This window comes from Chaetura pelagica, unplaced genomic scaffold (genome assembly GCF_000747805.2).
Source record: "Chaetura pelagica isolate M959 unplaced genomic scaffold, ChaPel_1.0 scaffold3, whole genome shotgun sequence".
Taxonomy (NCBI): domain Eukaryota; kingdom Metazoa; phylum Chordata; class Aves; order Apodiformes; family Apodidae; genus Chaetura; species Chaetura pelagica.
The window spans coordinates 2,761,818-2,774,429 of NW_009952974.1; the positions used below are offsets into that span (position 1 = coordinate 2,761,818).

The following is a 12,612-nucleotide window of genomic DNA, read 5'->3' on the forward strand; positions in this document are numbered from 1 at the left end:
CTGGTGGAGCTTTGACGAAGACTTTGCTCAGATCTATGAGATGCATCTTAGACCCTCTGTTAGACAAGAAAGGTACATCCAGAATGTCACATGGCAGAGAACATGTGCTCTTATGCCTGTTTACATGGGAGGTCTCCAAGAATGATCTTATTTCTAACCCATTGATGGGAGATATGTGGGACAAAGATATCTTTGATCCTTTCTCACCTCACACTTGAGCAGCTCCTGATTTGCCAGGTGATATCTCAAGGTACTGTAGTCTGAGTAATCTCTCAACCCGAGGAACCTTCTTGGTCAATTTTCCTCTGTTTTAGTTTCATATTCATTGAGGTCTGCTTGTTCTGACACAGAAGATCTGCATGTCTACTTCCTAACCATCTGGAATATGCATGCCATTCACAGACAGGAATGTGCTTTGGCATGACTTATCACTTTGTATTCGATTCAACATGCTGATTGTTGTTCTCAGATCTTGTTTGCAGTAATATTTTATTATAGAAAATACTATGCTGGTGAAAACGTAAAAGTTCTTGGATCAAAATGGACAGAATACACATCCTTGTGGGATTCCAGGCAGGCTTCATGGCAGAGTTGCCCAAAACTAAAGGTCAGAGGAGGGTAGAGTATGGAGTTGAGACAGCCAGGGGGAAAATTATCTCCCCATTTCTTTCATCCTTAGACCTTTAGTGTGAAGTGAACACTAACATGCTGTCTCTGTTCAAGTCAGTGAGAGATTTGGCAGGAGGCAGCATGATCTGTCTGGAATGAAGAGTCTCAAGACCTGTTCTCTGCAGTCCTTGGAAGCCTGTTGAGTGTGGTGTGACTCCATTTCTTTGGCCATATGAAAAGGATGTTGCTACCAAACTTTTATGTATGGAAGATACTTTTATATACAAAGCAGTGGTACTGCAAATTTGGGCTGATAGCATAAGGAACAGAAAAGCTTGATTTACAATTTGCACACTGAAACTATGAGGTACTTGGCCCCTCACTGTGAAAGTGTTTTTGTGTACCCAAGTTCAGCTGTTAAAGAATTCCATTTCACAGGGAACTGCAGATACACTTAATTACTGCAACTTTTCAAACACATTGCTTAGTGAAATCCCTTCTTTGAATTGATGAACTAAGTTCATTTGTAATCACAGCACTGAATATTTTACCTTCTTTAAAGTTTTTTTTTTCATTTTTAGGAAGCTTTAGAAAGTTCAAGAGAGGGTCAGAGGCAGGTGTCTGCTCTTCCTAAGCCTGTATGTATGCTATTCCAAACTAAGAGCACGTGTAGCTTTGCTTCTTACTTGTGAGCCCAAGCCTCTTGTTTTGTATCCAGATATGCATTCTGGAGGTTAATACTTCAATGGCTATACCCATCTTGGAGAAGGTGGTGCTGCAGATTATCAGAGGTCCTTCATAATTGCTTCATTTTTCTTGTTCTTGTAATAACTTAAGTTTTTGTATATTTACAAGGCAAAGATGGGGAGAAAAACAGTCCATGCAATCCATGTGGGGCTTATGCTGCTGGGGAAGTCCAGTTAGCAACATGTGATGTTAATTACTCTTGCAGTTCTGCACTCTGTGATTTATTCTGCTTTCATTCCCATTTGATTCCATTCTCTTAGTTCAGGGTATGCAATGTTGTATGTTTGCTAATGGAGTTAGTGGAAATCCTGCTCTGCCAGCTGTTCTGACAGGCAGGTAGGGCAAACCCTGTCCACTGAAATTAACAGTAAAATTCTCAATTGTCTCAGTGGTAACCTGGTTTCAATAATTACGTTCAGGGAATCTGGGGTTTAACTTCTCCATGGATGAGAGAAAGGTGGTTCTCACCATCCCAGTAGATCTTCCACTTGCATTGGAGCTTTTTGTTGCTGAGTAGCCTCAATAGTGAGACTTGCAAGGAGAGGTGGAAAAACAGAAGGAGGGATTGTCTGGTGAAACAAACTTGTTAGATTGTTAGAAAGAAGTTGGGTGGGAAAAGAACTAGTCCCTTTCACATGTAAAATAGAAAGCACGAGAATGACAAATTGTAGTCCTTGATTCTTCATACTTGTCTGAGCTTCTGGTTTTGTTTGTTTCTTGTAAATGTTTGCAGTAACTTATTCAAGTATGTGCTGGACAGGACAATGGTAAGATTTTTGTCACTAGCTGTGAATAGCTGTACAATTCAGATCTGAGAAAGCAATGATATAAAAGTATATTGTAAGGTCAAAGAGCTAAAATGTTTGGTATGGCACTTAATAATTCCTTATGACACACTACAAAGAAGATTTGTCTTGTATGAGAGTCTGACCTTGTTCACAGACAGAATCTTTACCAACAGAGTGCATACTCTGTTCAAAGAATAAAAACTGATGGTCTTTTCTTTGTTTTTCTTTTCAGGCAGCACAAATAGTCCTGATTTCTCTCTTCGAATTGAACACTCCCGAGTTTACCATGTTACTTGGTGCCTTGCCAAAAACATTCCAGGATGGTGCTACCAAGCTTCTGCACAACCACCTCAAGAACTCCAGTAACACCAGCGTGGTGAGAGGCCCTTGTCCTTGCCAACAGCAGAGCCCCAAAGATGGCAGCTTATTGATAAGCTGTAACAGGAGTTATCTGTAGCTGTTGTCTTGAAGCAAGATGGCAACAGAGGCTTCTGTTTGATGTTGCTTTTATAGGGACTGTTTAAACAAAAAACTCAGTTATTTTAAAATTTAATATAGTCATAACTAGTGTGGATTGAAAAAAGTAAAAATTGTTGAGAAGCACATTAAAGTTGGTGGGGTTTGTGCTTTCAAGTTGACGATGCATTTGAAAATCCTGCCAGTAATGATTTTCTGGTTAAAACAGAGTTTCTGATCCTGATTTGTTTTAGCCAGATCTACTAAGAAACTTGCAGGATTTTTAATGTGACCTACTAGGTCTCCTCAGTCTACACCTGTTACCTTATGTTTTGGTTTTACGTGAAGCTCTTAGGTATTTTTATTTCTCTGAAGGAATATGTTAGAAAAGAATCCAAGTGTCCTTCTGAACTTATACTCCCAGAGCAGCAAGGATTAGGGTATTTTTTACCTTTTTTGTGTGGTGGAAGTCTTGTGAAATTTGCTGGAATTTGAGCCCTCCCATCATTGCACTTCCATAGGGAGAACTAGACCTTTATTTAAGTTGGAGCTGCACTTTTAGGCTTCCAGGCAAATGGACTGGATTTTTTAGTCCCTTCCATCTTGTTTGATTGGGAACAATTTTTACTAATTTTACTGTGGTATAAATGATTCTGCAGGCCAGTGGAAAAATGATAAGTTAGATTGCTTAGTTATGCTCATAACAAGTACAATTGGAATGCTTTAGACAATGCAGAAAATAGCTGTGTAATTAAATTGTTAAACTGCCAGGGTAATGGTCTGCATACTTTGGAGCCTGGAAAATAGTGTCTAAGAAGCAGGGTAGCTTGGTGGGTTGATAAACCATTTTTCTGGCAGTATTTGCAGGCCATGTGTGTTGTGCAGTTAAAGTTCCAGGTTCTGTAGAAAAGTGCAGGTTATGTTCCTGATCTTCGGAGCAACACCTTCCAGAACATATTAATGACTATGTGAACTATGGCTGCATAGTTTTAGGTCAAGAGCTGGAAGCAAAAACTGCACTAAGCTTGTCTAGCACAAACAAAGGCAATATTTGGACCTGTTGTTGTTGTTCTTCACTCCTGTCTGCATTGCAACACGTTGCTAATCCCTGTCTTCCTGCTTCTATGCCAGGGTTCCCCCAGCAATACCCTTGGTCGAACTCCTTCCCGGCACTCCAGCAGCAGAACCAGCCCCTTAACTTCACCTACCAACTGTTCCCATGGTGGACTGTCTCCAAGGTAATGTGGCAAGCTAATTAAACTACTTGCAAAAGATTAAAGGATTTCAACACTGAGTATGCATTTGCAGAATATGACTCACTTTGAAAGCAAAAATAGGACTACAAGTTTACAGTAGATTGCTGCAAAGAAACATGGTTTGAACATGATAATACATGGTTGGTGATTGACTTCATTGTTCCAGTCCTCATGGTATCTGTGTAACCTTAATGTCTTTTATTATAATATTAATTTGCTTTCATAACTAGGCCTTCCTTCTCCAGAATCACATTTGTGGGTTCAATAAAGTCAATATTAAATGGCAGCATTAGAAATGAGTTCTTGTCCAGGTTGCAAACATCTCAAAAGTATGTGATGATTTTTAGGTCAAAGTTTTCATATTGTCTGGTTTTTAGATATGCCCTTGTGATCAGTAATTTGTGGGACTGTTGTGCAGTGCTTGTGTTGCCGAGGGAAGTACTGCATCTATTATTCCTTTCTTACCCTTTGTGAGGATGCAGAACAGAGGTGGTGACTGTTTCAGTGCTCAACACCTCTCAAATCACTTTCCTGGTTGCTCACTAGCAGAACAGTGGCCTTTTGACAGCAGGTCTGTTGCAACTAGGTGTTTTGCTGAAGTTGCAGGTACTGCCTTTATATGTATTCGTTGACTCCAAAACTTTATTGAGCAAATATGGACTCTTGGATATTAGGAATGTACATTTTTTTGAATCATAACAACTTAGAGGAGATAGGAATTTAAACAGTGTGCTCTGGGACCATAGAAATATTGGAGGAAAGTATTGGGTTGTTACCTGGACAAGCTTTGATTTATGCTGGGAAAGCTTAAAAGCTGCTGGGAAAGCTTAAAAGCTGCTGCTTTTGTCTGCCTGCCCTGACCCTACATGGGAGGTCACTTCCCTTTATCATAGAGTCAGAAGGGAACACATTGGAGCAGGACTTTGCACTTCATAGTCCAATAAATATATAATTTACACTGAAATCTGCTAGTCAGCTCTGTCATGAGTTGCTAAACTGTCTAGAGAGATGCTTAGAGAGGTGAGTTCCTATGTGGCAGGAAAAACAAAGGCTTTTAGCCTTTAATGAGTAGTTACAACAATTCCAGCAGCATATGAGGAGCACATGGGGTTTCCTGAGGAAAATTTTGGATATCTAAATAGATCTTTGTGACCCCTAAATCTGCTGTAATCCAAAAGTAGTCTGAGATGTTGCAGGCTAAGGTTAAGTTGCCTGTTAAGAGTCTTTTCCACAAAGGTTTCATTAAGAAATTAAGTGGTAGAATTTCAGAGGAATGGTTCCAACTATTTTGCTTCCTTTTTGACTAGCTTGAGCACTGTTGCCCTGCTGATTTCTGACATGGGAAATTATAAACTGTAATGTCGCCCTGTGGTTATGTTGTGACTTTGCTGGCCACATTTACATGTGGCACCTGTTTTATAAATCCATGATCTTTTACCATGCTTTTTGGTTTTGCCACTGGGACACAACTGTGTTTTGCCACTTCACTTGGTGCTTTTCAGTTTGTCTTTGCATTCTTCTCACCTCTTGATGTCAGGATACACACATAAAAATATTGATTAAAGCATTCAGCTTACACTTCATACTTTGTTTTTTCTACCATTTTGTGTTTAGGAACTGAAGTGTGTCTTCTCATGTAATGTATTCTCAAGGAATAGCTATAGTATGCAATTTCAGAGCATTCTGCTATTAAGTTGTCAAGTCCAAAACTGCCACTGGAGCAGTGGTCCAGGATTTGCCTTTAGAAAACAGTCATTCCTTTGGTTTTCTATGGAGTTCTTGGAGTTGTTGATCCAGAAAATTGGGTGTCTTCAAGAAGTGTGTCCTGCATCCCTGCTGGATTTAATTATTCAGGAGCAATGTGTAAAAGTGATAGTTGAAGATGGAAGCTGCTGGAAAAGCCCTTTAAAATATTCAGGGAAGAAGTTCTATGTCTTTTGGTGTGTGACCTCTGAGCAGTAGCTGCAGATTTTTACCACCTGCAGAAAAGGTGATGGCAAATGCTGCAAATTGGTGGCAGAAGCTTTTGGTGCTCTGCTGAACTGCATCCTTCTTGAACATGTCTTGTGTAGCACAGTTTGAGCATGGTCCTGACTTAGAGAAGGGAGAATTCAGCTGTTTCTGAAAAGTCCATGTGGTTGTCCTTCTTTCAGAAAAACAGGGCACATTGCAGTATTGCAGTTGTTGTCACAGGTGCTTCTGCGTCCTGTTTCCATTACAGATACTTGTCATTGGCTATTCATCAGTGGTGTAAAATGTGACTTTTCCCTCTAATACTTGGAAAAGGAGCACACCTTAGTGGTTCTGATAGCAGTGCAAAGATGCCCACAGTTTCTCTGTATAGCCCTTCTCTGAAACTAGACTTGGCTTTATCTTTTTATGGGGGACCTATTGCCAAAGGGTTGTACTGAGGTTGTTTGCACCCATTACTTCCTGGGATGCTCCTTGTGCAGGCCCTACTTACCTTGTCCATCTGTGCCTTGTGTGGACAACCTGAGTGCAGACAGTTGAAGGATTATCTCCAGTTCTTAATGCCAAGTTTGGTTTTGAAAGTTATATTTTCCTTTGAATTTTTTTCTTGAGGCTCTGATTAGAGGAGTGGGTTATGTGTAGAAAGGATCATGTGTGTCTTGTAGGAATATAAAAATGGTGCTAAGCATAGCTGCTTCCTGTATTACTGATGGTTTATGGACAATATCCTCAATTTTAATCAGCAAGGCTTTGTTGGTACTGACTTTCTGTAGGATGTATGTGTTCCATTGCCCATAGGTCACATTGCTTCTCCCATTGTTATTGCCAATACAACTGAATTCCAGATGACTGATATTCTTGTGCGTGTGTAGTTGTGTGTGCACATATTTGAGCTCTCTGGATAGATTTGGAATGTTTTGGTTGAATTGGACTGCATGATGCAAACAACTAGTTTGCCTATCCAGATGATAACATCTGCTTAAATATCCCCTGATGTTAGTGTTGTCAGAAGGGTAACTTGCTTTCAAGGCCTTGGGCAGAGTCCTTTCTTTTTTTTTCTTTTGTTTGCTCCATCCAGTTCTGCTTCATGATCACTAGAACATATCCTATGCATCTCTGAGTTACTTCTGAATTTGTATCTTTTTGTTGTTGTTGTTGACAGTTCTAGCTTCTGGGGAAAGGAGTTATGGAGGAAAAGTGTTTTCTGTAGAAGAAAAGCAGGGAAGGGCACTTGGGAAGGTTGAAAATAATAGGAAAAAACCCAGACTTCTGACTGAGAGGAAAGAATGTTTCCAGGGCAATGCTCAGATGAATGGCTTGAGTTTCTGTTGAACAGAGAAAAACTTGTATGATTTAATAAATCATGTAGTGTGACAAAAAGGAAGATACTAAGTTGTTAAGTCCTCTGGTATAGGAATGTTGTTCTGAATGGCAAATGAACTTCTGTACACTCAAATGTTGCATTCGGGTTGTGAATTTTCACCTAGAATTCTGTAGGAATATTTGAAGGAATATCAAATGAATAGGTTTGCCCTATTGTTTCTGCCTTTATTAGCAGCTCAGGAAACTGAGCATGGTTCCATTAACTAAAAAACCAAATTCAGTCCCTCAAAGATCTCTAGAAGAAATGCACCAAAATAGAAGACTAACAATTTTATTTGGCTATGTAAATTTACGTGCTTGGTTTTTCACTGACAATACTAAATGCCATTAAAAATAAAACTCGACAATTTCAGTATTAAGCTGAGCAAAGCAGGGCATGGAAAAAAAATTAAAGTAAGCCACCCACCTTATGCAATAAAAACAAGCCTGCATCATTTGGTGGCCAGTTCTCAGGTAGGTGAGACCTGAGCAGTTGGCTGTCTGGTGTATTTCCATAGTAGTTGCATGTAATAGCAATGGTTTTTGATTGCTGGTTAACAAGTGAATTTCTTGACACCACTCTTCAGAGGAGTTTTTAACGAGCTTTGCTACTGTTTCCACTGGAACAATTCCTGACTTATTTGTCACTTCTGATCTTGCAGTATCTTTCACTTGCATTTACACAAATGTGACTCTCTGAGACAGTGTACTTAATAGAAACAAAGTGGTGTCCCGAATACTCCAGCAGCTCAAGCATCTATATTCTTAATTAGAAGATGATTTTAAAAATCCATGTACCATAAAGGAAACAGGACAAGAGCAAAGTTTAGACAAATAAGGCATACTTGCCTTGACCCAAAGGCACAGGGTCAAACAGTAACTAGAAGGGGCTTGTGGGAGTTTGATGTAAGATCGACTTAGAGGCTGGTTTCATCCAGTCTTTCCAGGTTTGTCTGCTGAGATCTAGGCCAACTCCCCAATTTACCATATACATTTACACTCTAGGCTGACTTTCACTTGCTGCATATTTGGGCTCAGTTTGAATCTGATGAAATAGGATCTGATCTTAAGCCTTGCAAAGGTTTGCTGATTGTGTAGGGCCTGATTGCAGGCTCTTAAAGAGGCACTGGGAGCCAAATTTGACGAGCTACCTTTGGGTGTTTGATAAATTCAGCTCCAGCTTTCCTTTCTCTGAGGGAAACCCTGATGCTTGCAAATACCTGCTCAGAGTTTGAATACAGCTGTGTGGTCAGGGATTGTTCAATTAGAGCATTCAAAGATGTTTATAGAGGCTGTATCTAGTTGTAAAATTCACTGGTTAGTACAAGCAGGGACTATTTTTCTGCGAACCTCATTGTGATGTTAGGAATAAAAATGGAAACTAACAATAAAATCCAAAACAATGACAGGGCTTAATGGAGTATTCTTGTTTAATTTTGTTTCTATTAATTTTTTTCTCTCTCCAAGGCAGCATGACAGCACTAAGCCACTCAGATTATAGTTTCTTTTTTTTTTTTCCCCCTTCCCTCTCCTCTCTCTGTTTTTTTTTCTCTCTTTCGTTTCTCCTCTGGTCACGGCAGTCGGCTCTGGGGTTGGAGTGCAGACGGGCTGTCGAAGCACCCCCCTCCCCTTTCTCAGCCTAACTCCATCCCCACTGCTCCTTCCCACAAGACTTTCAGACGCTCTTACTCTCCCAGGTAACAAGCTACCTGTTAAACCAACTTGTCTGAGGTGTCACAGTATTATTTACCTTTCACACTGGGGGATTTGTTCAAATATGGGAAGTGATTTGCAGAGCCTTTGACTGGAAAAGGAAAAGAGATGATGAGAGCTTTTGGAGAGGGAAGTGGCAGGTGGAGTTTTCTAGATTCTTCCTCCCTGCCAGGTTTCCTGAATGGATGTGTGTGTCACATTTGGTTTCCAATGCAGAACACAGTTGATGAGCACTTTCATCAGGCACTGGCTGTGTTATGGTAGTGCAGGCAACATCTTTAGCTTGGCTACACTGTGCAGGCAGCACCTGAGTATTTAGATGCAGGCAAAAGTGGCCCAGTGGTGATTTCACATCTGTGGTAGTGAATATCTGCAGGACAGTGAGGATGAAGCTTGCATTTACTAGCTGCTTACACACTGAATGTAGAACATCTTGGAAATGTTTAGTATTGAAATTTAAATTGGCTTTACCACAAGATTTGGAGGTTGTCAATAGCTGATTTTGACATCTTTTCCTCCTTCGCTCTCACGTTTTGCTCCAATCTGCATACAGACCTCTAATAGGTATAGTGGACTAAAGCTATATACTGATTTTAATAAAAATCCTTCTGAATAAACATTTTGTCAAAACTCTGTTAAATTCCTTGGATTTTTTAAGTTTATACCCTAACAACAGGCCTTCTGTAGATGTGGTTTCCCCTGATGGAAATATACCATTACCTGAGAAAGGACTATATGTAGGTTTCCATTGAAGTAAGAAACTCTTAATTAAAAACTATGAAAAGAAATCAAACAAATGCTTTTTTGAGGGCACAAAATCCAGGTATCTGATGTCTGAGAGAGAAAACAGAACCCTATAGTCCATAGCTGTGTAAATATCTGCAGAGTTAAAACTTTGAATCAATGTTCTGAATCTTTTAGGACACTTAAGACATCTGTGGAGGGGACCCATGCTGATTTTTGGAGTTTACCTAGCGGAGAGTTTTTTCACCTTTCAGTAGCTGAGCCAGAGTTTGGAATAATTGTATTGCAGCCCGGAGTCTGAAAGTGCAAGGAAGTGTCTTACTGTGTACTGCTTGAGGATGCTAAACTGTTGATTACTTACACATAGTTTGGATTGGAAACTGAATAATAGTTTATGGAAGTAAAAAGTTTTATGTCAGGCTGGAAAACTGCTAAATTGTTTCTTGATAAACTTAGAGAGAGCTGCATTGTTTTAGTGCAGCAGAAGATGGAAAATAATGTTGTGACATCCCTAAACACTGCTCATCTCTACTTCTTATGCATCCTGTGACTTTCCTCTAGTTTTCTGCATGGGTCATTTTTTTTTTTTCCTTTAGTGCCTTTTTTTCCTGAAAGGTGGGTGTAGTTACATTTTATTTTGATACCCCCCATTGTGTTGTCTGTGAAGTATTCCAGCGCACATACTGTCAGTAGATGTGTGTGTTCACATGTAGAATTTTTTGTTCATATTGAACACAGCCATAATGTGATGTCCTACACAGGCTTACTTTTGACATAAGAAATCACTGGATTCTTTAGATTATTATTTTTTTTTCAAATAACAAAACCACATTTCAATAATCTGTCAGATCGGTGGCTCTTTGAGAAGTTGCCTTAGTCTTTAGCATTGCAGAGTCTCTACTTTGATCTGTTCTTTGGTAGCAGTGCAGGGCAAAATTGATCCCTGAGGGAAGAAGCAATGATTTTAGCACAAGATTTAGTGTCAGTATATCTGTGTTTATTTCATGTTGTTGTGTTTTTGCCCATGGATTTCATTGTGTTACCTTTGGGAAGTCATGTCATCCCTTGGTGTGGGTATAGTCACATGTATACCTTTTCAAATGATGTTGTCATTTGCTCACTTTAAATATTGTATGAAGAACCTCTTAAGATCTATTAATGAAATGTGTTTGAGCTCAAAATTAGTGTTTTCAAGATCATATGAAATAAAGATTGTCCTATCCCTGCCTGATGCTTACAAATAATCTAAGTACTGCATTCACTTTTGTCTGGAAAGCCATCATGGTGCATAAGTGTCATTCAGCTGCCTGGAAAGTCCTAAATACTTCTGTAGATTTATAACCAGCTTTTGTTTCCTCATCTTCATCTGTTCTTTAAGTGTCTTTTTCTTCCTGGCCTGACAGACACTGTTCAAAGCTGGGGAGTCATTCTTTGGTCCCTTTGCCAAAATAAATGGTGCTATTGCCTGTGTGAGTGTAGAGCCACTGTGTTGCTCAGGAGCTGGGAAGTGGGACTATTTTCTGTGTGTTAATCCCAAAGGAATTGGGCAGCACCAATCTTGTCCTCTCTCTGAAGTTCCTGATTTCTTCCAGAAAAAAAAATAATAATGGTTCTAGATGTTAAAACATCTGACTTTAAGGTCTATTGAAACTAATAGCGATATGCCCAGGATTCAGAAGGGACTTTGTTTTGTTTTCTTGTGTTTATTTTTTCCCACCCACCTCACAGGGAATTTTTATTTTGTGGAAAAGGAACACAGCTCTTTGTTCAGCCATCCTCCTCTAAGCCCATCCTGTCATCCTTCCCCAGCTGTTAAGAAATAGTAATTCACCCCTGTAGGGAGCCACTTCTTGCCATTTATTGACAACCAAGTTGGTGTAAATGTCTTAGATTCTTTTGTTTTATTTGTTTCTGGCTCTGCTAAGATCTGAGGCTCCCCCAGAGAAATTGTTCTCAGTTACTGGGTCTCTTCATTAAATCTGTCTTGGAAAACTGGTTGTCATGAAAACTCAACTTCTCCTAGATAGAGCAAAGCCCTGCCAGTAATGCCTTTTCATTTTGTCTGAGCTTGTGAAAGCTTCTCTTTCTAGCCATATCTTTTTGTATCATCTGCCCTTGCATGCCAGGCATTTTTCATGGAACTTAATTTTGGATAATTCTTCAAGGAATCCCAAGACTTGTGTGGCTTTATGCTGCTTGAGGAATTTCTGAGGAGCAGGTAGATGGCAAGAAAGCATTGGAGTTCAGTGAGAGCAATTCCATTTAAATCTGTCACATTTGAATCCATTGATAGAATATATTTGATCTTGAAACTTGAATTTCATTGATTCTATTTCTACCAGCCATTACAACCCTTTGAGTTCTAATAGCGATTGTTTTTCTTTCTTTTCCTTTTTAAATAACACCACTGCCATGCTGGGGGTAGGTTGGTTTCTTTTGGTTTACAGAAGCTAGCACGCTCACTGCTGTGGAATGTAACAAACAGTGGACCTGATTTCCTCTCACAGTGATGTATCACCACTGATTTCAGTGGAGCTTCTCCTGGATTTAGCCCTGCTTGAGGGGGGACCCAGACCTGAAGTCTGCTTTGATTCTATCCATATTTCTTTAGAAGTCACTTTTAGAAAGGGTATGCCAACACATCTATCTGAAACTTGGCATTGTTTTTGTTAACAGTCAAAAGTGAATTCTAGTTTCATATGTAACATTTTATATACGTTTGGTCTTTAGTATGCTGGATTATGACACGGAGAACCTAAATTCTGATGAAATCTACAGCTCTCTTCGTGGAGTCACAGAAGCGATTGAAAAATTTAGTTTCCGTAGTCAAGAGGACCTGAATGAGCCAATCAAACGTGATGGAAAGAAAGACTGTGACATTGTAAGTATTCAACAGATTAATGTCCCTGGAGAGGTGAAATGTTAAAACATTATGTTCAAACCTGGGTTTGGGTCATTGGTGTATA

The 12,612-nt window shown here is 39.6% G+C and overlaps 1 protein-coding gene across 5 annotated transcripts in view; it reads left to right on the forward strand.

Annotated features, from left to right (window-relative positions):
• The window catches only part of CLASP1 (cytoplasmic linker associated protein 1), a 156,519-nt gene that overhangs the window by 124,767 nt on the left and 19,140 nt on the right, over positions 1 to 12,612 (forward strand). For 4 of the 5 annotated variants that reach the window (XM_009996037.1, XM_009996040.1, XM_009996039.1 and 1 more), the window contains 3 exons: positions 2,377 to 2,520; positions 3,732 to 3,838; positions 12,377 to 12,527. In XM_009996037.1, the coding sequence (XP_009994339.1) occupies positions 2,377 to 2,520; positions 3,732 to 3,838; positions 12,377 to 12,527 (402 nt within the window). Of the gene's footprint in view, positions 1 to 2,376; positions 2,521 to 3,731; positions 3,839 to 8,769; positions 8,887 to 12,376; positions 12,528 to 12,612 lie in introns of all 5 variants that reach the window. The other variant, XM_009996036.1, reaches the window with a different exon arrangement.